This window comes from Bombus bifarius, unplaced genomic scaffold, assembly GCF_011952205.1.
Source record: "Bombus bifarius isolate JDL3187 unplaced genomic scaffold, Bbif_JDL3187 scf7180000009818_frag, whole genome shotgun sequence".
Taxonomy (NCBI): domain Eukaryota; kingdom Metazoa; phylum Arthropoda; class Insecta; order Hymenoptera; family Apidae; genus Bombus; species Bombus bifarius.
The window spans coordinates 7,404-33,020 of record NW_022885354.1 but is presented as its reverse complement, the minus strand read 5'-3'; the positions used below and the strand labels follow the sequence as shown (position 1 = coordinate 33,020).

Here is a 25,617-nt window from a genome sequence, read left to right as displayed (position 1 = left end):
TTCTCGGACCAGCAGCCGCGAATGCTACCAATCAAGAATCAAGATGTAGATTACGTGGTGGACGAAACCTAAGATACGAGGTAAGCTTATCCGCTGCTCGTACGGTGGTCGTCGTTGGAAGGTTCCCTGGTCCACCGAAAATGTCGAAGCGAAATCGTCCCATGGATGTTGGATCACAAAAATGTATCAGATTCTAATTGATAGTATGTACCTTAATTTGACTGCTCGCTTTCGGGAGAACTTGAAACGGTCTTGTCCGGCGAAAATGATTCAGAACTGTAGCGTAAACCTTGAAATAAAATGGTTCCATTGAGACGGCAATTTGTTTCAGTCGCGACAATATTCTGACGAAATATCGACAATGTAACTTACATTGACGCTGAGTCGCGCAATGCGTTACATTCCTTCCGTTAAAGTGAAATATACTATCTGTATCGTAAGAGGCCCATTATTGAATATTAAAGTCAACGTATCACCGCTGTTATTGGACATTTGACGCTAACTAGATATGAGATGTACTCCTCATTTGCTGCCAGATACAACGCAATCCAGCCGATTCGCGCTATGTCAACTCTGGGCCCTGTCAAATACAGCCTTATTGCAGATTTGCAGATTCAGTCTTAAATATTCAATAGAGCTTATCTGAGTTTCTATTCCGGATATCGCCACAATTCGGCGCGCCTCATACTATACCTTTGTTGCCAAATACAGGGCACCTGCACCTGTTTGCATTATGTCAACTCGGGTCGACGTCAAATCCAATGTTATTGCAGTACTGCATATTCAGAATTCAATATTCCATTGATCGTTTCTACACTGCTATTGGTAATATCTTGACAGTTCGGGGCGCGACATACTCCACATTTGTTGCCAAATAGCGCACGTCAACCGGTTTGCGCAATGTAAACTCTGTCCTGTCAAATACAGCGTTATTGCAGTTTTGCAGATTCTGTCTTAAATATTCAATTGAACGTATCTCCGTTTCCATTTCTGATATTTCGAGAATTCGATGCACGTTGTATTCTACATTTCCTGCCAAATACAGTGCTCATCTCCCGGTTCGCGCTATCTCAACTCTTGTCTCTGTCAAATCCAGCGTAAATACAGCTTTGCAGATTCTGTCTTAAATATTCAAATCATCACATCTCCGCTTCTATTTCAGATATGTCGACACTTCGATGTGTGTTGTACTGCACATTTACTGCCAATTACTGCGCTCGTTGGCCAGTTTACGCTATATCAACTCTGGTCAGGTTCAAATCCAATGTATATGCAGGATTCATATTTAGGCTAAAACATTCAATTCAACGCAATTAGAGGTACGTTGGCAATTCGAAGCGCATTATACTCTTCATGCCCGTCAACGCCTTCAACTATTTTGTTTGTCCGCTTTTTTTACTTTTGAAAGGGCCCATACATACGTTAATAATTTGTTATAGGGGTCTCCAAGACAGATCAATTATTGTATTAAGAAAGGTGTTGTTCCAGTTGGAGGAATGCGGTTGATCTATTTTCGATTGCTGAACAGTTTCTGCGACACACCCGTATAGAAATGGCGCGCAGCTTCGCAGTAACGGCAACTTGCCAAGAATTGGGGAACTGATCGGCAAGAACCAAGGAATTAATCACCAAGAACTGAGGAACTAATCACGCAGAACTGAGGAATTAACTACTACGACTAAGGAATTATTTCTCTCTCTTCTATGTCGCTACGCTTATTTGTATTTAGGTCTACCGTGGAGAGGTCGTCATGTGACGGGTTATTCCGTGGGGGCTGTGAGGCTCGAATTTGTTTTCTATACAAATTGTTGAGGTTTACTTAAATTTCAAATTGGAACGCTCATTCGCGCAATTGGTAGTTTCAGTCTACGTTACGGCGCGTGCGCAGCGCGGGACGTGGCAGTTTAACTGTATCTTTCCAACTGTTCTCAACTACTTTCTCCTTGGCACCATTACTCGACCACTAGATCACCAGGCCCGATTAGGTAATCGGATTGCTGCCGGTAGACTGCTAGAATCTATGTTACGCGACTGTAGTCGCTTTTCTTCCTTTGTTAAATCTGTGCAGTTTTCTTTTTATGAATCAGCTTCGTCTAATTTCTTCGAAAGATTCGAATAAGAAATCTCAACATTTTCCAGTAATTTCTACTTTCTTTAAGAAAATCAAACTCGATGATACGAATAACGCGAGATTTGACTGTACTTAAAACTTTATTTAAAATAATAAATTAAAGTACAGCCTATAATCGCTGAGTCGTTGATACAAAGTATAAATCGCAAAATAAAATTGCGGATGAAAACTCGATAAATGATTGTCACGTAACTCGGTAGATCGCTCGTTGATAGTCGTAGATACTCGAACATACTGTACTCTTTCGGTTGCGTCGGTTTATTTATACTGGTCGGGGTGTAGTCAGATGATTCAAATTCGTCTCTGTTCGCCGTAGCGGCGACATTGTTTTGCCCGGTGTATATTTGTTCTTACATTACTTGTATCCTTACGATCATGATACTCCGAGGCAAAACAACAGCACGATTTGAATTGTCCTCTGACTCATGTGCCGCTATTTCACCCCCCCCTCCAAAAGCAGTGATAACGTTTTTAATGTGATATGTTCATCACGTGTTTACATCGACCGTCGCTGTTTTTAATATTTTCGTAGTATACCCCGCGTCCGATAATTAACGATGCATAACCGAAACTTACCTGTAGTCAATCGGGAAGACGGACTCTTCGAGGAGACCGCGTAACGAACCTATTGCTAATGTTTTCGTTCGTGTGTTCTACCGGAATAAGCGCGTTAAGGATTTCGGTCGATTCCTCTTCGAGGTCCTCCGGTACTACAAAGGCTGGCTTTAGCCTGTCTACGGAAAATCGTTACGTCGCGATTGTTGACATCGATTGTGTACTTCTTTTCGCCTCTTTGCGTTACTTCTAACGGCCCGTTCTTAAGGCGGCCGTAAAGGGATTGTAATCGGGACAAGTCTTCAAAATACGTACGGCGAAGGATCCAAATCGCGGAAAACGAATATCTTTCTTCCGCCAGGTCGTGTAATGTGCTGTGGTCTGACCTTCCTCATCCGTTTTTTAAGCAGGTTCGCGAATTCCGGATTGGCTCGCTGATTGGTTTGCAAAAAGAACTCCGGCGGCAATCGCATGCCGGTGCCGTGGATGATATCAGCTGCCGTTGCGTCTAGGTCCTCCTTTATCGCGGTTCGAATATGCCTCATAGTACGATCGGCACAATTTCGACCGATTTGCACGTGATGTGCCACTTGATCGCCGCTTTATGTTGTCTATGTAAGCGCTCTACCATCCCACAAGAGGCGGGATGATAGGACGACGTGCGTAAGTGCGTGATGCCGAGCACACGGCATAGCTCTTCAAACAAACACGATTCGAATTGTCGTCCTTGATCAGTCGTTAATTCCAAGGGGCCGCCGTAACGAGAAATCCAAGTCGAAAGGAGGGACGAGGCCACGGTTGGGGCTTCCATATCGGCAATGGGAACGGCTTCAGGACAACGCGAAAAACGATCGCTGCACGTTAGACAATATCGGTGCCTTGCGAGTATTGCATCACGATAATGTCTAAGTGTATATGTTCGACCCGGCGTGCTATCGATTTGAACGTTCCACCTGGTGAGGATACTTGCCTGGTGACTTTATTGCGCGAAGGCAATGTGTACCATACATGAACGCACAGGACAGATACAGCAATGTTCTTAGACACATGGTATTCAAGTTTCCACTTGAAAGCATTCTGCCCGGACAGTACAATCGCGAATGAGCACGAATTTATGAGATATATATATGTCGGGTTGACGTTGAGGAAGGGTTGTTGGTGTTTGATGAGTCTTCATTGAAAGTAGCCATCGTTGCGGTGTAACAAAGGTAAGATTTATTGACACAAGTATGGATAACACAGATTCGACAATTTACCACGGCGGTTAGGCGCTCGCGACACTAGTGACAATGGTCTCAGGTTCGATAACGAATCCGCGGCCAACGGGATGATAGATGGAAGTTTTCGCAGAATCTAAGTCTGACTCTTTGTTGGTAAAACGTGAAAATAATTTCTGAGTGTAAAGACGTTACTCTTTAGTCGACGGGATCGCGAGAGAGAATGAATCTCCCGTCCCGATGATGCCACAGAGGAAAACTATAATGGGGTGTGTCTAAGGACACGAGATCGTCGGATTCGTCAAGAAAAGCTTTCGTTTAGAAAGTAAGGGAAATTGGCGTTGCTGCTAATTGGTCAATCTCCATATCGGTGGTCAGAAAAAGATGCTAGCCGCCCTCGAGGGTAGGCTGCTAGTGGGAGACGCCGCTCGTTGATAATAGATCTCCTCTATTTTCCCGTAGTTGGGACAAAGACTGTTTGTCTATTTGAAGGACTTCAGCTAGCTGAATCTTAAGATTTATAACGGGCCCTCGGGCTAGCTGAACATGTATTGCGGAGACGCATCGACATCTGGCAATCATCTTACTCGAAGAATAGGGCCTGCGCGTGGTGAGCTACGGGACGGAGACCGTTGGAATGTTCACTGTCGGGTGGTACAACTATTTCCTTTTTAAGGGGAGCTATAGAATTACTCCATGCCTTTGTTAGACAAAGCTTTTATCCCTCGACCGCGGCTACGTTGGGCGACAGACTGTCACCTCGAGCCAAAGTTCACTATCACTAATCTCGAACTATTACAATTGGATTGAATAACTACAATTGTTTAGTCACCGCTATAGTAGACTTTAGATTACAATGTTGCGGGGCTATCCAAAGCCTCCGGTGTCCTTTCATCTCCGACATATATATACATGTATGAAAATACATGCACACGCGATCGATTCTGACTGACCGGCACTCTCACACGGAAGCGGAACACGCAGTCCACCGTGACGAGCAGCACATATATATACCTCAATTCTCAGTCAGGCCGTCAGTCGTGCTCGCGCAACAGTAGAGGCAACATGGAGTTGTTTAGATCTCTATTACGCGACGTTGGTCTGTTCGTGCCAAGCAAGGTAGATATCATTTCCGAACTACCACTGGAGATTTCGCACTTGATACTTCGAAAATTGGATCCCCCAACTCTGCAGAGAGCCGCGCTTGTCTCGCGCAAATGGTTAAACATATGTAGATCGGACAAGTGTCTACGGCGGAGAGCAAGACGTCACATGCGATATACGAAAAAGCGAGTCAGGAAAGAGTTTCTCGGACCAGCAGCCGCGAATGCTACCAATCAAGAATCAAGATGTAGATTACGTGGTGGACGAAACCTAAGATACGAGGTAAGCTTATCCGCTGCTCGTACGGTGGTCGTCGTTGGAAGGTTCCCTGGTCCACCGAAAATGTCGAAGCGAAATCGTCCCATGGATGTTGGATCACAAAAATGTATCAGATTCTAATTGATAGTATGTACCTTAATTTGACTGCTCGCTTTCGGGAGAACTTGAAACGGTCTTGTCCGGCGAAAATGATTCAGAACTGTAGCGTAAACCTTGAAATAAAATGGTTCCATTGAGACGGCAATTTGTTTCAGTCGCGACAATATTCTGACGAAATATCGACAATGTAACTTACATTGACGCTGAGTCGCGCAATGCGTTACATTCCTTCCGTTAAAGTGGAATATACTATCTGTATCGTAAGAGGCCCATTATTGAATATTAAAGACAACGTATCACCGCTGTTATTGGACATTTGACGCTAACTAGATATGAGATGTACTCCTCATTTGCTGCCAGATACAACGCAATCCAGCCGATTCGCGCTATGTCAACTCTGGGCCCTGTCAAATACAGCCTTATTGCAGATTTGCAGATTCAGTCTTAAATATTCAATAGAGCTTATCTGAGTTTCTATTCCGGATATCGCCACAATTCGGCGCGCCTTATACTATACCTTTGTTGCCAAATACAGGGCACCTGCACCTGTTTGCATTATGTCAACTCGGGTCGACGTCAAATCCAATGTTATTGCAGTACTGCATATTCAGAATTCCATATTCCATTGATCGTTTCTACACTGCTATTGGTAATATCTTGACAGTTCGGGGCGCGACATACTCCACATTTGTTGCCAAATAGCGCACGTCAACCGGTTTGCGCAATGTAAACTCTGTCCTGTCAAATACAGCGTTATTGCAGTTTTGCAGATTCTGTCTTAAATATTCAATTGAACGTATCTCCGTTTCCATTTCTGATATTTCGACAATTCGATGCACGTTGTATTCTACATTTCCTGCCAAATACAGTGCTCATCTCCCGGTTCGCGCTATCTCAACTCTTGTCTCTGTCAAATCCAGCGTAAATACAGCTTTGCAGATTCTGTCTTAAATATTCAAATCATCACATCTCCGCTTCTATTTCAGATATGTCGACACTTCGATGTGTGTTGTACTGCACATTTACTGCCAATTACTGCGCTCGTTGGCCAGTTTACGCTATATCAACTCTGGTCAGGTTCAAATCCAATGTATATGCAGGATTCATATTTAGGCTAAAACATTCAATTCAACGCAATTAGAGGTACGTTGGCAATTCGAAGCGCATTATACTCTTCATGCCCGTCAACGCCTTCAACTATTTTGTTTGTCCGCTTTTTTTACTTTTGAAAGGGCCCATACATACGTTAATAATTTGTTATAGGGGTCTCCAAGACAGATCAATTATTGTATTAAGAAAGGTGTTGTTCCAGTTGGAGGAATGCGGTTGATCTATTTTCGATTGCTGAACAGTTTCTGCGACACACCCGTATAGAAATGGCGTGCAGCTTCGCAGTAACGGCAACTTGCCAAGAATTGGGGAACTGATCGGCAAGAACCAAGGAATTAATCACCAAGAACTGAGGAACTAATCACGCAGAACTGAGGAATTAACTACTACGACTAAGGAATTATTTCTCTCTCTTCTATGTCGCTACGCTTATTTGTATTTAGGTCTACCGTGGAGGGGTCGTCATGTGACGGGTTATTCCGTGGGGCGTGAGGCTCGAATTTGTTTTCTATACAAATTGTTAAGGTTTACTTAAATTTCAAATTGGAACGCTCATTCGCGCAATTGGTAGTTTCAGTCTACGTTACGGCGCGTGCGCAGCGCGGGACGTGGCAGTTTAACTGTATCTTTCCAACTGTTCTCAACTACTTTCTCCTTGGCACCATTACTCGACCACTAGATCACCAGGCCCGATTAGGTAATCGGATTGCTGCCGGTAGACTGCTAGAATCTATGTTACGCGACTGTAGTCGCTTTTCTTCCTTTGTTAAATCTGTGCAGTTTTCTTTTTATGAATCAGCTTCGTCTAATTTCTTCGAAAGATTCGAATAAGAAATCTCAACATTTTCCAGTAATTTCTACTTTCTTTAAGAAAATCAAACTCGATGATACGAATAACGCGAGATTTGACTGTACTTAAAACTTTATTTAAAATAATAAATTAAAGTACAGCCTATAATCGCTGAGTCGTTGATACAAAGTATAAATCGCAAAATAAAATTGCGGATGAAAACTCGATAAATGATTGTCACGTAACTCGGTAGATCGCTCGTTGATAGTCGTAGATACTCGAACATACTGTACTCTTTCGGTTGCGTCGGTTTATTTATACTGGTCGGGGTGTAGTCAGATGATTCAAATTCGTCTCTGTTCGCCGTAGCGGCGACATTGTTTTGCCCGGTGTATATTTGTTCTTACATTACTTGTATCCTTACGATCATGATACTCCGAGGCAAAACAACAGCACGATTTGAATTGTCCTCTGACTCATGTGCCGCTAGTTCACCCCCCCCCCTCCAAAAGCAGTGATAACGTTTTTAATGTGATATGTTCATCACGTGTTTACATCGACCGTCGCTGTTTTTAATATTTTCGTAGTATACCCCGCGTCCGATAATTAACGATGCATAACCGAAACTTACCTGTAGTCAATCGGGAAGACGGACTCTTCGAGGAGACCGCGTAACGAACCTATTGCTAATGTTTTCGTTCGTGTGTTCTACCGGAATAAGCGCGTTAAGGATTTCGGTCGATTCCTCTTCGAGGTCCTCCGGTACTACAAAGGCTGGCTTTAGCCTGTCTACGGAAAATCGTTACGTCGCGATTGTTGACTTCGATTGTGTACTTCTTTTCGCCTCTTTGCGTTACTTCAAACGGCCCGTTATTAAGGCGGCCGTAAAGGGATTGTAATCGGGACAAGTCTTCAAAATACGTACGGCGAAGGATCCAAATCGCGGAAAACGAATACCTTTCTTCCGCCAGGTCGTGTAATGTGCTGTGGTCTGACCTTCCCCATCCGTTTTTTAAGCAGGTTCGCGAATTCCGGATTGGCTCGCTGATTGGTTTGCAAAAAGAACTCCGGCGGCAATCGCATGCCGGTGCCGTGGATGATATCAGCTGCCGTTGCGTCTAGGTCCTCCTTTATCGCGGTTCGAATATGCCTAATAGTACGATCGGCACAATTTCGACCGATTTGCACGTGATGTGCCACTTGATCGCCGCTTTATGTTGTCTATGTAAGCGCTCTACCATCCCACAAGAGGCGGGATGATAGGACGACGTGCGTAAGTGCGTGATGCCGAGCACACGGCATAGCTCTTCAAACAAACACGATTCGAATTGTCGTCCTTGATCAGTCGTTAATTCCAAGGGGCCGCCGTAACGAGAAATCCAAGTCGAAAGGAGGGACGAGGCCACGGTTGGGGCTTCCATATCGGCAATGGGAACGGCTTCAGGACAACGCGAAAAACGATCGCTGCACGTTAGACAATATCGGTGCCTTGCGAGTATTGCATCACGATAATGTCTAAGTGTATATGTTCGACCCGGCGTGCTATCGATTTGAACGTTCCACCTGGTGAGGATACTTGCCTGGTGACTTTATTGCGCGAAGGCAATGTGTACCATACATGAACGCACAGGACAGATACAGCAATGTTCTTAGACATATGGTATTCAAGTTTCCACTTGAAAGCATTCTGCCCGGACAGTACAATCGCGAATGAGCACGAATTTATGAGATATATATGTCGGGTTGACGTTGAGGAAGGGTTGTTGGTGTTTGATGAGTCTTCATTGAAAGTAGCCATCGTTGCGGTGTACCAAAGGTAAGATTTATTGACACAAGTATGGATAACACAGATTCGACAATTTACCACGGCGGTTAGGCGCTCGCGACACTAGTGACAATGGTCTCAGGTTCGATAACGAATCCGCGGCCAACGGGATGATAGATGGAAGTTTTCGCAGAATCTAAGTCTGACTCTTTGTTGGTAAAACGTGAAAATAATTTCTGAGTGTAAAGACGTTACGCTTTAGTCGACGGGATCGCGAGAGAGAATGAATCTCCCGTCCCGATGATGCCACAGAGGAAAACTATAATGGGGTGTGTCTAAGGACACGAGATCGTCGGATTCGTCAAGAAAAGCTTTCGTTTAGAAAGTAAGGGAAATTGGCGTTGCTGCTAATTGGTCAATCTCCATATCGGTGGTCAGAAAAAGATGCTAGCCGCCCTCGAGGGTAGGCTGCTAGTGGGAGACGCCGCTCGTTGATAATAGATCTCCTCTATTTTCCCGTAGTTGGGACAAAGACTGTTTGTCTATTTGAAGGACTTCAGCTAGCTGAATCTTAAGATTTATAACGGGCCCTCGGGCTAGCTGAACATGTATTGCGGAGACGCATCGACATCTGGCAATCATCTTACTCGAAGAATAGGGCCTGCGCGTGGTGAGCTACGGGACGGAGACCGTTGGAATGTTCACTGTCGGGTGGTACAACTATTTCCTTTTTAAGAGGAGCTATAGAATTACTCCATGCCTTTGTTAGACAAAGCTTTTATCCCTCGACCGCGGCTACGTTGGGCGACAGACTGTCACCTCGAGCCAAAGTTCACTATCACTAATCTCGAACTATTACAATTGGATTGAATAACTACAATTGTTTAGTCACCGCTATAGTAGACTTTAGATTACAATGTTGCGGGGCTATCCAAAGCCTCCGGTGTCCTTTCATCTCCGACATATATATACATGTATGAAAATACATGCACACGCGATCGATTCTGACTGACCGGCACTCTCACCCGGAAGCGGAACACGCAGTCCACCGTGACGAGCAGCACATATATATACCTCAATTCTCAGTCAGGCCGTCAGTCGTGCTCGCGCAACAGTAGAGGCAACATGGAGTTGTTTAGATCTCTATTACGCGACGTTGGTCTGTTCGTGCCAAGCAAGGTAGATATCATTTCCGAACTACCACTGGAGATTTCGCACTTGATACTTCGAAAATTGGATCCCCCAACTCTGCAGAGAGCCGCGCTTGTCTCGCGCAAATGGTTAAACATATGTAGATCGGACAAGTGTCTACGGCGGAGAGCAAGACGTCACATGCGATATACGAAAAAGCGAGTCAGGAAAGAGTTTCTCGGACCAGCAGCCGCGAATGCTACCAATCAAGAATCAAGATGTAGATTACGTGGTGGACGAAACCTAAGATACGAGGTAAGCTTATCCGCTGCTCGTACGGTGGTCGTCGTTGGAAGGTTCCCTGGTCCACCGAAAATGTCGAAGCGAAATCGTCCCATCGATGTTGGATCACAAAAATGTATCAGATTCTAATTGATAGTATGTACCTTAATTTGACTGCTCGCTTTCGGGAGAACTTGAAACGGTCTTGTCCGGCGAAAATGATTCAGAACTGTAGCGTAAACCTTGAAATAAAATGGTTCCATTGAGACGGCAATTTGTTTCAGTCGCGACAATATTCTGACGAAATATCGACAATGTAACTTACATTGACGCTGAGTCGCGCAATGCGTTACATTCCTTCCGTTAAAGTGGAATATACTATCTGTATCGTAAGAGGCCCATTATTGAATATTAAAGACAACGTATCACCGCTGTTATTGGACATTTGACGCTAACTAGATATGAGATGTACTCCTCATTTGCTGCCAGATACAACGCAATCCAGCCGATTCGCGCTATGTCAACTCTGGGCCCTGTCAAATACAGCCTTATTGCAGATTTGCAGATTCAGTCTTAAATATTCAATAGAGCTTATCTGAGTTTCTATTCCGGATATCGCCACAATTCGGCGCGCCTTATACTATACCTTTGTTGCCAAATACAGGGCACCTGCACCTGTTTGCATTATGTCAACTCGGGTCGACGTCAAATCCAATGTTATTGCAGTACTGCATATTCAGAATTCAATATTCCATTGATCGTTTCTACACTGCTATTGGTAATATCTTGACAGTTCGGGGCGCGACATACTCCACATTTGTTGCCAAATAGCGCACGTCAACCGGTTTGCGCAATGTAAACTCTGTCCTGTCAAATACAGCGTTATTGCAGTTTTGCAGATTCTGTCTTAAATATTCAATTGAACGTATCTCCGTTTCCATTTCTGATATTTCGACAATTCGATGCACGTTGTATTCTACATTTCCTGCCAAATACAGTGCTCATCTCCCGGTTCGCGCTATCTCAACTCTTGTCTCTGTCAAATCCAGCGTAAATACAGCTTTGCAGATTCTGTCTTAAATATTCAAATCATCACATCTCCGCTTCTATTTCAGATATGTCGACACTTCGATGTGTGTTGTACTGCACATTTACTGCCAATTACTGCGCTCGTTGGCCAGTTTACGCTATATCAACTCTGGTCAGGTTCAAATCCAATGTATATGCAGGATTCATATTTAGGCTAAAACATTCAATTCAACGCAATTAGAGGTACGTTGGCAATTCGAAGCGCATTATACTCTTCATGCCCGTCAACGCCTTCAACTATTTTGTTTGTCCGCTTTTTTTACTTTTGAAAGGGCCCATACATACGTTAATAATTTGTTATAGGGGTCTCCAAGACAGATCAATTATTGTATTAAGAAAGGTGTTGTTCCAGTTGGAGGAATGCGGTTGATCTATTTTCGATTGCTGAACAGTTTCTGCGACACACCCGTATAGAAATGGCGTGCAGCTTCGCAGTAACGGCAACTTGCCAAGAATTGGGGAACTGATCGGCAAGAACCAAGGAATTAATCACCAAGAACTGAGGAACTAATCACGCAGAACTGAGGAATTAACTACTACGACTAAGGAATTATTTCTCTCTCTTCTATGTCGCTACGCTTATTTGTATTTAGGTCTACCGTGGAGGGGTCGTCATGTGACGGGTTATTCCGTGGGGGCTGTGAGGCTCGAATTTGTTTTCTATACGGCGCGTGCGCAGCGCGGAATGTGGCAGTATAACTGTATCTTTCCAACTGTTCTCAACTACTTTCTCCTTGGCACCATTACTCGACCGCTAGATCACCAGGCCCGATTAGGTAATCGGATTGCTGCCGGTAGACTGCTAGAATCTATGTTACGCGACTGTAGTCGCTTTTCTTTCTTTGTTAAATCTGTGCAGTTTTCTTTTTATGAATCAGCTTCGTCTAATTTCTTCGAAAGATTCGAATAAGAAATCTCAACATTTTCCAGTAATTTCTACTTTCTTTAAGAAAATCAAACTCGATGATACGAATAACGCGAGATTTGACTGTACTTAAAACTTTATTTAAAATAATAAATTAAAGTACAGCCTATAATCGCTGAGTCGTTGATACAAAGTATAAATCGCAAAATAAAATTGCGGATGAAAACTCGATAAATGATTGTCACGTAACTCGGTAGATCGCTCGTTGATAGTCGTAGATACTCGAACATACTGTACTCTTTCGGTTGCGTCGGTTTATTTATACTGGTCGGGGTGTAGTCAGATGATTCAAATTCGTCTCTGTTCGCCGTAGCGGCGACATTGTTTTGCCCGGTGTATATTTGTTCTTACATTACTTGTATCCTTACGATCATGATACTCCGAGGCAAAACAACAGCACGATTTGAATTGTCCTCTGACTCATGTGCCGCTATTTCACCCCCCCCTCCAAAAGCAGTGATAACGTTTTTAATGTGATATGTTCATCACGTGTTTACATCGACCGTCGCTGTTTTTAATATTTTCGTAGTATACCCCGCGTCCGATAATTAACGATGCATAACCGAAACTTACCTGTAGTCAATCGGGAAGACGGACTCTTCGAGGAGACCGCGTAACGAACCTATTGCTAATGTTTTCGTTCGTGTGTTCTACCGGAATAAGCGCGTTAAGGATTTCGGTCGATTCCTCTTCGAGGTCCTCCGGTACTACAAAGGCTGGCTTTAGCCTGTCTACGGAAAATCGTTACGTCGCGATTGTTGACTTCGATTGTGTACTTCTTTTCGCCTCTTTGCGTTACTTCAAACGGCCCGTTATTAAGGCGGCCGTAAAGGGATTGTAATCGGGACAAGTCTTCAAAATACGTACGGCGAAGGATCCAAATCGCGGAAAACGAATACCTTTCTTCCGCCAGGTCGTGTAATGTGCTGTGGTCTGACCTTCCCCATCCGTTTTTTAAGCAGGTTCGCGAATTCCGGATTGGCTCGCTGATTGGTTTGCAAAAAGAACTCCGGCGGCAATCGCATGCCGGTGCCGTGGATGATATCAGCTGCCGTTGCGTCTAGGTCCTCCTTTATCGCGGTTCGAATATGCCTAATAGTACGATCGGCACAATTTCGACCGATTTGCACGTGATGTGCCACTTGATCGCCGCTTTATGTTGTCTATGTAAGCGCTCTACCATCCCACAAGAGGCGGGATGATAGGACGACGTGCGTAAGTGCGTGATGCCGAGCACACGGCATAGCTCTTCAAACAAACACGATTCGAATTGTCGTCCTTGATCAGTCGTTAATTCCAAGGGGCCGCCGTAACGAGAAATCCAAGTCGAAAGGAGGGACGAGGCCACGGTTGGGGCTTCCATATCGGCAATGGGAACGGCTTCAGGACAACGCGAAAAACGATCGCTGCACGTTAGACAATATCGGTGCCTTGCGAGTATTGCATCACGATAATGTCTAAGTGTATATGTTCGACCCGGCGTGCTATCGATTTGAACGTTCCACCTGGTGAGGATACTTGCCTGGTGACTTTATTGCGCGAAGGCAATGTGTACCATACATGAACGCACAGGACAGATACAGCAATGTTCTTAGACACATGGTATTCAAGTTTCCACTTGAAAGCATTCTGCCCGGACAATACAATCGCGAATGAGCACGAATTTATGAGATATATATATGTCGGGTTGACGTTGAGGAAGGGTTGTTGGAGTTTGATGAGTCTTCATTGAAAGTAGCCATCGTTGCGGTGTAACAAAGGTAAGATTTATTGACACAAGTATGGATAACACAGATTCGACAATTTACCACGGCGGTTAGGCGCTCGCGACACTAGTGACAATGGTCTCAGGTTCGATAACGAATCCGCGGCCAACGGGATGATAGATGGAAGCTTTCGCAGAATCTAAGTCTGACTCTTTGTTGGTAAAACGTGAAAATAATTTCTGAGTGTAAAGACGTTACTCTTTAGTCGACGGGATCGCGAGAGAGAATGAATCTCCCGTCCCGATGATGCCACAGAGGAAAACTATAATGGGGTGTGTCTAAGGACACGAGATCGTCGGATTCGTCAAGAAAAGCTTTCGTTTAGAAAGTAAGGGAAATTGGCGTTGCTGCTAATTGGTCAATCTCCATATCGGTGGTCAGAAAAAGATGCTAGCCGCCCTCGAGGGTAGGCTGCTAGTGGGAGACGCCGCTCGTTGATAATAGATCTCCTCTATTTTCCCGTAGTTGGGACAAAGACTGTTTGTCTATTTGAAGGACTTCAGCTAGCTGAATCTTAAGATTTATAACGGGCCCTCGGGCTAGCTGAACATGTATTGCGGAGACGCATCGACATCTGGCAATCATCTTACTCGAAGAATAGGGCCTGCGCGTGGTGAGCTACGGGACGGATACCGTTGGAATGTTCACTGTCGGGTGGTACAACTATTTCCTTTTTAAGAGGAGCTATAGAATTACTCCATGCCTTTGTTAGACAAAGCTTTTATCCCTCGACCGCGGCTACGTTGGGCGACAGACTGTCACCTCGAGCCAAAGTTCACTATCACTAATCTCGAACTATTACAATTGGATTGAATAACTACAATTGTTTAGTCACCGCTATAGTAGACTTTAGATTACAATGTTGCGGGGCTATTCAAAGATTCCGGTGTCCTTTCATCTCCGACATATATATACATGTATGAAAATACATGCACACGCGATCGATTCTGACTGACCGGCACTCTCACCCGGAAGCGGAACACGCAGTCCACCGTGACGAGCAGCACATATATATACCTCAATCCTCAGTCAGGCCGTCAGTCGTGCTCGCGCAACAGTAAAGGCAACAGGGAGTTGTTTAGATCTCTATTACGCGACGTTGGTCTGTTCGTGCCAAGCAAGGTAGATATCATTTCCGAACTACCACTGGAGATTTCGCACTTGATACTTCGAAAATTGGATCCCCCAACTCTGCAGAGAGCCGCGCTTGTCTCGCGCAAATGGTTAAACATATGTAGATCGGACAAGTGTCTACGGCGGAGAGCAAGACGTCACATGCGATATACGAAACAGCGAGTCAGGAAAGAGTTTCTCGGACCAGCAGCCGCGAATGCTACCAATCAAGAATCAAGATGTAGATTACGTGGTGGACGAAACCTAAGATACGAGGTAAGCTTATCCGCTGCTCGTACGGTGGTCGTCGTTGGAAGGTTCCCTGGTCCACCGAAAATGTCGAGGCGAAATCGTCCCATCGATGTTGGATCACAAAAATGTATCAGATTCTAATTGATAGTATGTACCTTAATTTGATTGCTCGCTTTCGGGAGAACTTGAAACGGTCTTGTCCGGCGAAAATGATTCAGAACTGTAGCGTAAACCTTGAAATAAAATGGTTCCATTGAGACGGCAATTTGTTTCAGTCGCGACAATATTCTGACGAAATATCGACAATGTAACTTACATTGACGCTGAGTCGCGCAATGCGTTACATTCCTTCCGTTAAAGTGGAATATACTATCTGTATCGTAAGAGGCCCATTATTGAATATTAAAGACAACGTATCACCGCTGTTATTGGACATTTGACGCTAACTAGATATGAGATGTACTCCTCATTTGCTGCCAGATACAACGCAATCCAGCCGATTCGCGCTATGTCAACTCTGGGCCCTGTCAAATACAGCCTTATTGCAGATTTGCAGATTCAGTCTTAAATATTCAATAGAGCTTATCTGAGTTTCTATTCCGGATATCGCCACAATTCGGCGCGCCTTATACTATACCTTTGTTGCCAAATACAGGGCACCTGCACCTGTTTGCATTATGTCAACTCGGGTCGACGTCAAATCCAATGTTATTGCAGTACTGCATATTCAGAATTCAATATTCCATTGATCGTTTCTACACTGCTATTGGTAATATCTTGACAGTTCGGGGCGCGACATACTCCACATTTGTTGCCAAATAGCGCACGTCAACCGGTTTGCGCAATGTAAACTCTGTCCTGTCAAATACAGCGTTATTGCAGTTTTGCAGATTCTGTCTTAAATATTCAATTGAACGTATCTCCGTTTCCATTTCTGATATTTCGACAATTCGATGCACGTTGTATTCTACATTTCCTGCCAAATACAGTGCTCATCTCCCGGTTCGCGCTATCTCAACTCTTGTCTCTGTCAAATCCAGCGTAAATACAGCTTTGCAGATTCTGTCTTAAATATTCAAATCATCACATCTCCGCTTCTATTTCAGATATGTCGACACTTCGATGTGTGTTGTACTGCACATTTACTGCCAATTACTGCGCTCGTTGGCCAGTTTACGCTATATCAACTCTGGTCAGGTTCAAATCCAATGTATATGCAGGATTCATATTTAGGCTAAAATATTCAATTCATCGCAATTAGAGGTACGTTGGCAATTCGAAGCGCATTATACTCTTCATGCCCGTCAACGCCTTCAACTATTTTGTTTGTCCGCTTTTTTTACTTTTGAAAGGGCCCATACATACGTTAATAATTTGTTATAGGGGTCTCCAAGACAGATCAATTAATGTATTAAGAAAGGTGTTGTTCCAGTTGGAGGAATGCGGTTGATCTATTTTCGATTGCTGAGCAGTTTCTGCGACACACACGTCTAGAAGTGGAATGCAGCTTCGCAGTAACAGTAACTTGCCAAGAATTGGGGAACTGATCGGCAAGGACCAAGGAATTAATCACCAAGAACTGAGGAACTAATCACACAGAACTGAGGAATTAACTACTACGAACTAAGGAATTATTTCTCTCTCTTTTATGTCGCTACGCTTATTTATATGTCGGAGATGAAAAGAACACCGGAGCCTTTGTAATTTTGGATAATCCCGCAACATTGTAACCTACAGTCTACTATAGCTGTAATCAAACAATTGTAGTTATTCAACCCGATTGTAATTATTCGAGAATTGTGATAATGAGCTTGGGCTCGAGGCGACAGTCAGTCGCCGAACGTAGCCGCGGTCACGGGATGAACGTTTTGCCTAACAAGGTATGGAGTAATTCTATAGTTCTCCTTAAAAGAAATATTCGGGGCGACACGCGACAGTAAACATTCCAACGGTTTCTGTCCCGTGGCTCGCCACGTGCAGACCCTATTCTTCGAGTAAGATGATTGCCAGATGTCGATGCGTCTCCGCAGTACATGTTCGGCTAGCCCGAGAGCCCGTTATAAATCTTAAGGTTTAGTTAACTAAAGTCCTTCAAACAGACAAACAGTCTTTGTCCCAACTACGGGAAGATAGGGGAGACATATTTTTCAACGAGTGGCGTCTCCCACTAGCAACTTTCCCTCGAGGGCGGCTAACATCCTTTTCTAACCACCGATATGGAGATTGACCAATTAGCAGCAACGCCAATTTCCCTTACTTTCTGAACGAAGGCTTTTCTCGACGAATCCGTGTCCTTATGATCTCGTGTCCTTAGACACACCCCATTATAGTTTTCCTCTGTGGCATCATCGGGACAGGAAAGGCATTCTCGCTCGCGATCTCATCGATCAAGGAGTAACGCCTTCGCGATCAGTGATTATTTTCAGACTTAGACTTTGTGTGAACGTTCTGTTGTCATCCCGTTGGCCGCGGATTCGTTATTGAGCCCGAGAACGTCGTCACTAGCGTCGCGAGTGCCGAACCGCCGTGATCAACTGTTAAGACTGTAATAATTCTATCATTGCAATAAACTACGCCTGTGTGTACTGTATCAATGGCTAATCCTCGAGAAGATTCATTTGACGCCCACAACCCCATTCCCAGTGACGATCCGATATCAGAAGTGGGATTCGAACGGTTGCGAACGCTGGAAGGGCAGGTCGCTGCCATGAGCAACCTAATTCATACGCTAATGCAACGACCAAATACGGGAATCACCAAATTCCCACATTTTAACCCAGAAGTCGCAGGCGCCGACCCAGCCGCGTGGTGCGCGGCTGTTAATATGGCCATGGAGGACAACACCCTGCGAGGTGGCGTGCTATACTCTGCTTTAAGTGACTCTCTACAGGGTTCTGCAGCACATTGGCTGGCGCGAACGACGGGAAACGGTGAAATTACTTGGCCTAAAGTTAAGGAACGATTCCTTACACAGTTCGGTGGCCGAGAGACGACGTCCTTGTCACAGACGAAATTCGAGCAACTGTATATAACAAACCGAAATTCCGAACGCCTTATCGCGTGTGACCGTCCGGTCAACAACCGTTCTCAGCCGCCTGAGTGGCATTCGATCACTCCAGCCGTTCTCCGAATTTTACACTAAGTATAAACAAAACCTTCTCCCACTCCAACGAATGGAAGAATATAAATGCTCCCTTCAAAATCATCCAGTCAGTCTAATAAAAAAAATTCTTAACTAATCCAAGTATCGAAAGTGTATCATCGCGAACCGAAAAAATTGTATAAATTGAGTAAAAAATAAAAAGAACTTAATCTCCTTTTCGGAAATTAACAAGTTCCTTATTTTTACCTTGATTTTACACGATATTTTTGGCGATCCGTGCCAGGATCTATTCACTTCAGTGCAAACGAAATTACGATTTCGGCGTACGCGCATCATTGAAGATCGAAGGATCAACGGACCCAGTGCGAATCTTTGCTACTACGAAGCCCTGCAGCAACTTTCAACGTTCCATTACGGTGAAAATAGACGAGAGGACTACGGTCAGCGCAGAGCAAGCCTACGAATAAGATTCGGAATCTAGAACCAACCAGAGAGGAAACATCCCTGAGACTCCTCAACGGTCATAGCTACTACGGTAAGCTGAAAAATCTGGATTCATTTTCACGATACCGTGTGAGAAAACCCAGTTTCTCAAGCGCTTCGAGTCCAAATAGCAACAGTAGTTCAGACTCAATAAGCTCAATTAGAATCATGCCCACATCACGAAAAGACAAAGTCGAAACTATTGAAACCGTTTCTACAAACGGAGGTACGGACAATTCGATTCGTGCCATACTCGACGTAATTCAAAAACAAATTGAAATTCTTGCGCAACGTGTAGAAGAGACACAACGGACGGCCGACAGTGAAAATAAGAAGCGTGCAGCGGAAATAGAACTATTAGGCAAAAATATCTCTAAAATAAAAATAGGACGCGACGCTACTACAGAACTAGGCTCCCTTATTACTATGGACGAATCTGTTGCCGCGAGAGATAGAACTTCCCCACCATGCGTTCCAATTCGAACAGAAGAAGACAACCATCCCTCTTACGAAGACCGTCCACCGCAATTTGCCTCTCCGAGCTTACGGGCCAAAGACGCGATAGTATGTATTCCGCAATTAAACGGCGAAGACAATATCGGAGTAGAAGAATTCATACGCGAAGTACGCGAATTACGAGCCATGTGTAGCGAACCCACGTTACTATTAAAAATGATCAAAATCGGGAAAATCACGGGTAAAGCCACAATGGCCATCTGCAATATACCGATATACGAATACGGACACCTGTACGATGCCCTAAGACGAAACGTAGCCACCCAAGACTCTGTTAGAGAACATCAAGACCAGCTACGCGAAACGAGACAGCGTCACGACGAAAGTGTGCAAAAGTTATATCATCAGGTTCCGCAGAGCGCTCAATAAGTTACAATACAGTATAACGAACGAATACCGTGACGAAATTACTAGACGAGCTATGAACGACAGGATTTTAAAAGACTCCGTGATCGATTTTATCCGAGGCCTGAAAGGCGAAATAGGACAATTACTACTCGCCAATCCACCATACAATATCCTTGAAGCCGAAAAGAAAGCCACCGACATCGAGCGATTCTTCAGGGAAGATCGAAATCGACGACTAAAACCAATAGAACGATTACGACTTCCTGAGCAGCAACGACTAACAACCAATAATCCTAATCCGATCACTAAAAAACCAACTCCAACACCCAATCCAATGCCAAGAAGCTTCCGACAAACTGAACAAATACCACTTGCCCAAAGGACACAATTAAAATGCTTCAAATGCAACCAAATCGGACATGTCTCCAGTCAATGTAAAAATTTTCGAACACCCAGCCAATTTCCGAGACCACCAGCAGTCCACAATCTCAAGACACACAAGGAAGAAATAGAGGAACCAATAGACCAGACCTACGAATTAACGCCACAACAGGAAGACTACCCACAGTACTTTTACGATCCGACGGACAGCGACATAAATTCCTCATTGACAGCGGAGCAGGAATTAATATACTCAAGCGAAGATACGTATTAAGACCAAGAATAACAAAAGAACGGAAATTCTCGATGGGACACTCTAAATTTAGAACCAACGAACATGCTTTGATAAAACTATTTGGCAAAACTCTAGAATTTTTTGTGGTAGAAGACAACTTTCCAATTATAGAAGACGGCATACTCGGTTTGCCAGCCCTATCTAAATTCAAACTTGAACTCTCGAATCAACAATTAAAACTTGACAATAATATACTTTTATTGCAACAGGAAAACGACGTACCTCCAAAACAAGCAGTGTCAAAAACAGTCTACCTGGAAGGAAAACCGACAACGATATGCTTTATCAATGGTGGTGAGTGCCCAGCCAAAATGACTAATTTTATCGAAAATTCAAATACGTATGATCAAGTCTCCACGTTTAAAGATTTAGTTAGACTTTCGCATATAGAGAAAACCCTCCGTGAACCAATCGAAAAGATATTGCTGTTCTACCTCGACGTATTCAATCTAGAGACCGACTTATTACCATGCACTAATCTTGCTAAACACACAATAACGAAAATAAAATCATTAACACAAAATCTTACCGACCGCCTGAATGCCATAAAGAAGAAATCAAACGACAAATGGACGAAATGCTACAAAAGAACATTATAGAACCATCTGATTCTCCTTACAATTCACCAGTCTGGGTAGTACCAAAAAAGGCAGACGCCTCAGGGAAACAGAAATGGCGAATTGTAATAGACTTCAGAAAAATAAACGAACTAACTGACCAGGACGCATATCCATTACCTGACATAGACGACATACTATCCCAACTAGGCAACGCAAAATTCTTCTCAGCCCTCGATTTATCCTCCGGATTCCACCAAATCCCAATGGACATAGACTCTAAAAAGTACACAGCATTCTCCACACCACAAGGACACTATCATTACAATAGGATGCCATTCGGTTTAAAGAATGCACCTGCAACATTTCAACGCATGATGGATACCGCGCTAAGAGGACTCATAAATAAACATTGCTTCGTATATTTCGACGACATTATAATATTCGGACAGTCGATTGAAGAGCACAATAGCAACCTCGCGATAGTATTGCAACGCCTACGCGAACTCGGACTCAAAATACAGCCGGACAAATGCGAATTTCTCAAACCAGAATTAGAATATCTTGGACATATAGTAACCGCCGAAGGTGTAAAGCCAAATCCCAAAAAATTAGAAGCCGTTAGCAATTTCAAACAGCCACGTAATCCCACAGACATCAAATCGTTCTTAGGACTAGCAGGTTATTACCGTAAGTTCATCAGAAACTTTTCTAAGATCGCGAAACCATTGACCGAACTTACAAAAAAGGAGACACCATTTCATTGGACAGATAAAACCCAGGAAGCATTCCAGACATTAAAAGACAAACTCTGTTCATCACCCGTACTAAAATTCCCAGACTTTGCGAAACCATTCACATTAACGACTGACGCCAGTAACGAAGGTATAGGTGCAATCTTATCACAGGACGGACATCCATGTTGTTATATCTCGCGAACTCTAAACCCACCGGAACGAAATTATTCCACTACAGAAAAAGAACTTTTAGCAATAGTATGGGCCGTGAAACGCCTCCGACAATATCTGTTAGGACGGAAATTCCTCATCCGAACCGATCACCAAGCACTAAAATGGTTACAGAATTGCAAAGACCCCTCATCACGCTTGATGAGATGGCGATTAAAACTAGAAGAATACGAATACGACATAGAATACACGAAAGGAAAAGATAATACTGCAGCCGACGCACTATCTAGAATACATGTTCTGACCAGACGACGCGAAAATTTGAACATAGAACTCGATAAAAAATATCACGATTGGGAAAAATCTACCGACGCGTTACCCAAAATTCTCAAAATGACTCCGAACCGTAAATCTTTCTATCAATTATCCAAAACAGAGCTAGGAAATTACGACATAATCGAATGGTTAACTAAATTAAACGAAATTATTCATATAAACGAAAAGATAGGTATTGGCGACGACAGTTTCACAGAGGCCGAAAAGAACGCGATCAAACAAATTTTACTATTCCTGAACGACACCGTAAAAGAATTAAATTTTGCATGGGAACCAATTCAAACATATAGCGACGAAGAAATAGACGAATTATTGAAAGAAAATCACGATTTAGTAGGACACCCCGGTATACAAAAGACATACGACCGCATTCGTGAACGGCACAGAGTACCAGATTTGATGAAACGCATACAACAACATATAGAATCATGCGACACCCGCCAAACATCTAAAACCACACGTATCAGACCGTGCGAAGAACCTTGTATCACCGACACACCCCTCGAATCAAACGATAAAATTGCTATGGACTTATTAGGGCCACTGAAAAAGACGAAGAAAGGCAATCGGTATATTCTATCCATACATGACGAACTGACAAAATACTTAATACTCGTACCACTAAAAACTCAGCAAACGGAAACAATTTGGAACGCACTCTTGAATCATTACATTTACATCTTTTCCGCTCCAAAAATGATATTAACTGACCGCGGACAGAATTTTATACCTAGTTTAATGCAACAGTACGAAGACGCGTTCAAAATCAAACATATCAAAACGACATCCTTCCACCCACAAAGTAACGGATTTTTAGAACGGACACACGCAGTAGTAACAGACATGTTAAAATCGATGCAGCGAAATTCAGATGAAGAATGGGACGATCAACTTAACTTTGTATGTCTTGCATATAACACAATGATATACGACTCCACTGGTTACACGCCATTCGAACTCACACTCGGACACCAAGCCAGTCTTCCCTCCACAATATCCAAGAATCCCCAACGCACATACGTAGGACGAAGTCACGTTCCGCAAAAAGGAATGTGAGTCTAGACTCCGACACGCTCGCGAAACGTTGATCAAAAGTAAACAGCGATATCAGAGCGATCAAAGTCTTAAAATTATAAAACCTCAATCAGTTTTCAAAGAAGGAGACTCCGTTTTAATACGTAACGATCATAAAAGGCATAAACTTGATGTGGAATGGTTAGGATCATACACGATTGATAAAGTATGTACTCCATACTATCTGATTCAAGACAAAAAGATACACGGTAATCGTTTAAAACCTTACTTTCCAGGTCGACGCTCCTCTTTGCCGGAATAGTATCCGCGCAAATAAATATTACACCATTAGAAGGAAACTCTGTATTCGTAGAAAACATAGGAAAAGGATATTTATACAGCGACACTGCCAATGTAATAGTAGGATTAGACACTAGCGACATATACGAACAGATAAGCGCAATAGAATCATATAAATTAACGATAGACTCACGTGCAATCAGCAAACAATACGTTGAAGAGTTAGGCGGATTATAAAATCGTATCAATAACCAAAAACAACTCGCAAAACACTTGAAAGCGTTAACACATATCCGAAGCACACGAGGTTTACTCAACATCATAGGTTCCGTATCGAAAAGTCTGTTCGGAACTCTCGTCGATGACGATTTTACGCTCACAAACAAGAATATGGACAAACTATTCGATGAAAATAATAAAATCAAGACCATAATAGCTAATGAAACAGCACTTATTAGAAAAATTGTAAACTCAGAAAACCTAAACCACTTAGAGAGATCATATAGTGATATATTAAAATTACAACAGCAGGCAAATATCGATAGATCTATGCTTAAGATGATCATGAAAGTCGACACCGCGATGCAAACTTTACACTTCCAATTAGATGAAATACTTAACGTCATGATATTAGGCAAACAAGGAATAATTAGTCCACAAATACTTGACCCCAATGAATTCATAGAAAATTACGCCAAGGCAATAGGTAGCCAGATGTACAACACCGCGATTTCTGCCAAAACCGAAAATTTTCAATTCATACTCGACATCAGTGATCTTAAAATCTTCACAATAGATGACAAAATATTTTTCAAAATCATAGTACCTTTAGTCTCTAACACAGAATGGAACATATTACAAGTATATCCTATCCCGAGTAAAAGAAATGGAGTATTTTTGGCTCCAGTAGTCGAACATCAGATATATTTAACTTCAGGTCTTTCATTTATAAACGCTGATATCGAGTATTTCAACAAACTTTGTAAGAATCGAGCCGGAACCACTATATGCAAACAAACACTACCAATCCATGACAGAAATTCAAAAACCGATTGTCGCAGCGAAATAATAAATTTCAAACCACACATTGAACATTGTCAAATAACTGTACTTAAGATTGAAGACATTAGCTTTATACCGCTCAAAACTAGCAACTGTTACATTGCGATACCAGCAAATCCGATAGAAATAGACACAATTTGCCAAACGAAACATACCTTACAAAAACTTGACAAGCCTTCCATCATAAGAGCTAACACTTCTTGCGATATATTGTACAAAGACGAACACATGCGTATAGGCGAAACAAAAAACGAAGTCATATACGAAATCAAAACAAAAACCCTAGCGCTCAAAACAAACGATAGTTTCACTCATCTATTAGATAAACTCGAGCGAGCACCGAAAATAATAGATAATTTACAAGGCTATAAAACAACGATCGATAAAATAGGCGACGAGATAGAAACTCTTAATTTGGAACACATAGTTAAAAATATACAGTATTGGGGACTGACCACGCTCCAGATATTAGGGTACATAGCATTAGGCATACTAGGTATATATGGATTAAACAAAATAGGGGTATTCAAATGCATCAGGAAATGTATACCGAACAAATTATGTATCAATTTATTTTGCTGCCGAAATGAAACTGTAATCAACAGCCACAATGCGACAGCCCCACCAGTACCACTCACCCTGGGCTCAACACCCAACATCTATATTCCAACCAACACATACCACCCAGATGAAGAGGAGGAATCAG

The 25,617-nt window shown here is 43.1% G+C and overlaps 1 protein-coding gene across 1 annotated transcript; it reads left to right on the top strand.

Annotated features, from left to right (window-relative positions):
• The first annotated feature begins 20,745 nt into the window (after positions 1-20,745).
• Positions 20,746-24,086, top strand: LOC117215803. Its single transcript, XM_033462277.1, has 3 exons — positions 20,746-20,860; positions 20,944-21,028; positions 23,846-24,086. Exons 1-3 carry the CDS (start codon positions 20,746-20,748, stop codon positions 24,084-24,086), a joined length of 441 nt encoding a protein of 146 aa, XP_033318168.1.
• The last annotated feature ends 1,531 nt before the right edge of the window (positions 24,087-25,617 follow it).

Excerpts from the sequence above, each read along its gene's own strand:
- LOC117215803 (XM_033462277.1), top strand. The coding sequence starts at position 20,746 with ATGGGACACTCTAAATTTAGAACCAACGAACATGCTTTGATAAAACTA. Across the intron at positions 20,861-20,943 it reads TATAGAAGACGGCATACTCG|GAAAACGACGTACCTCCAAA; the intron begins GTTTGCCAGCCC and ends TTATTGCAACAG. Across the intron at positions 21,029-23,845 it reads GATATGCTTTATCAATGGTG|GTCGACGCTCCTCTTTGCCG; the intron begins GTGAGTGCCCAG and ends CTTACTTTCCAG.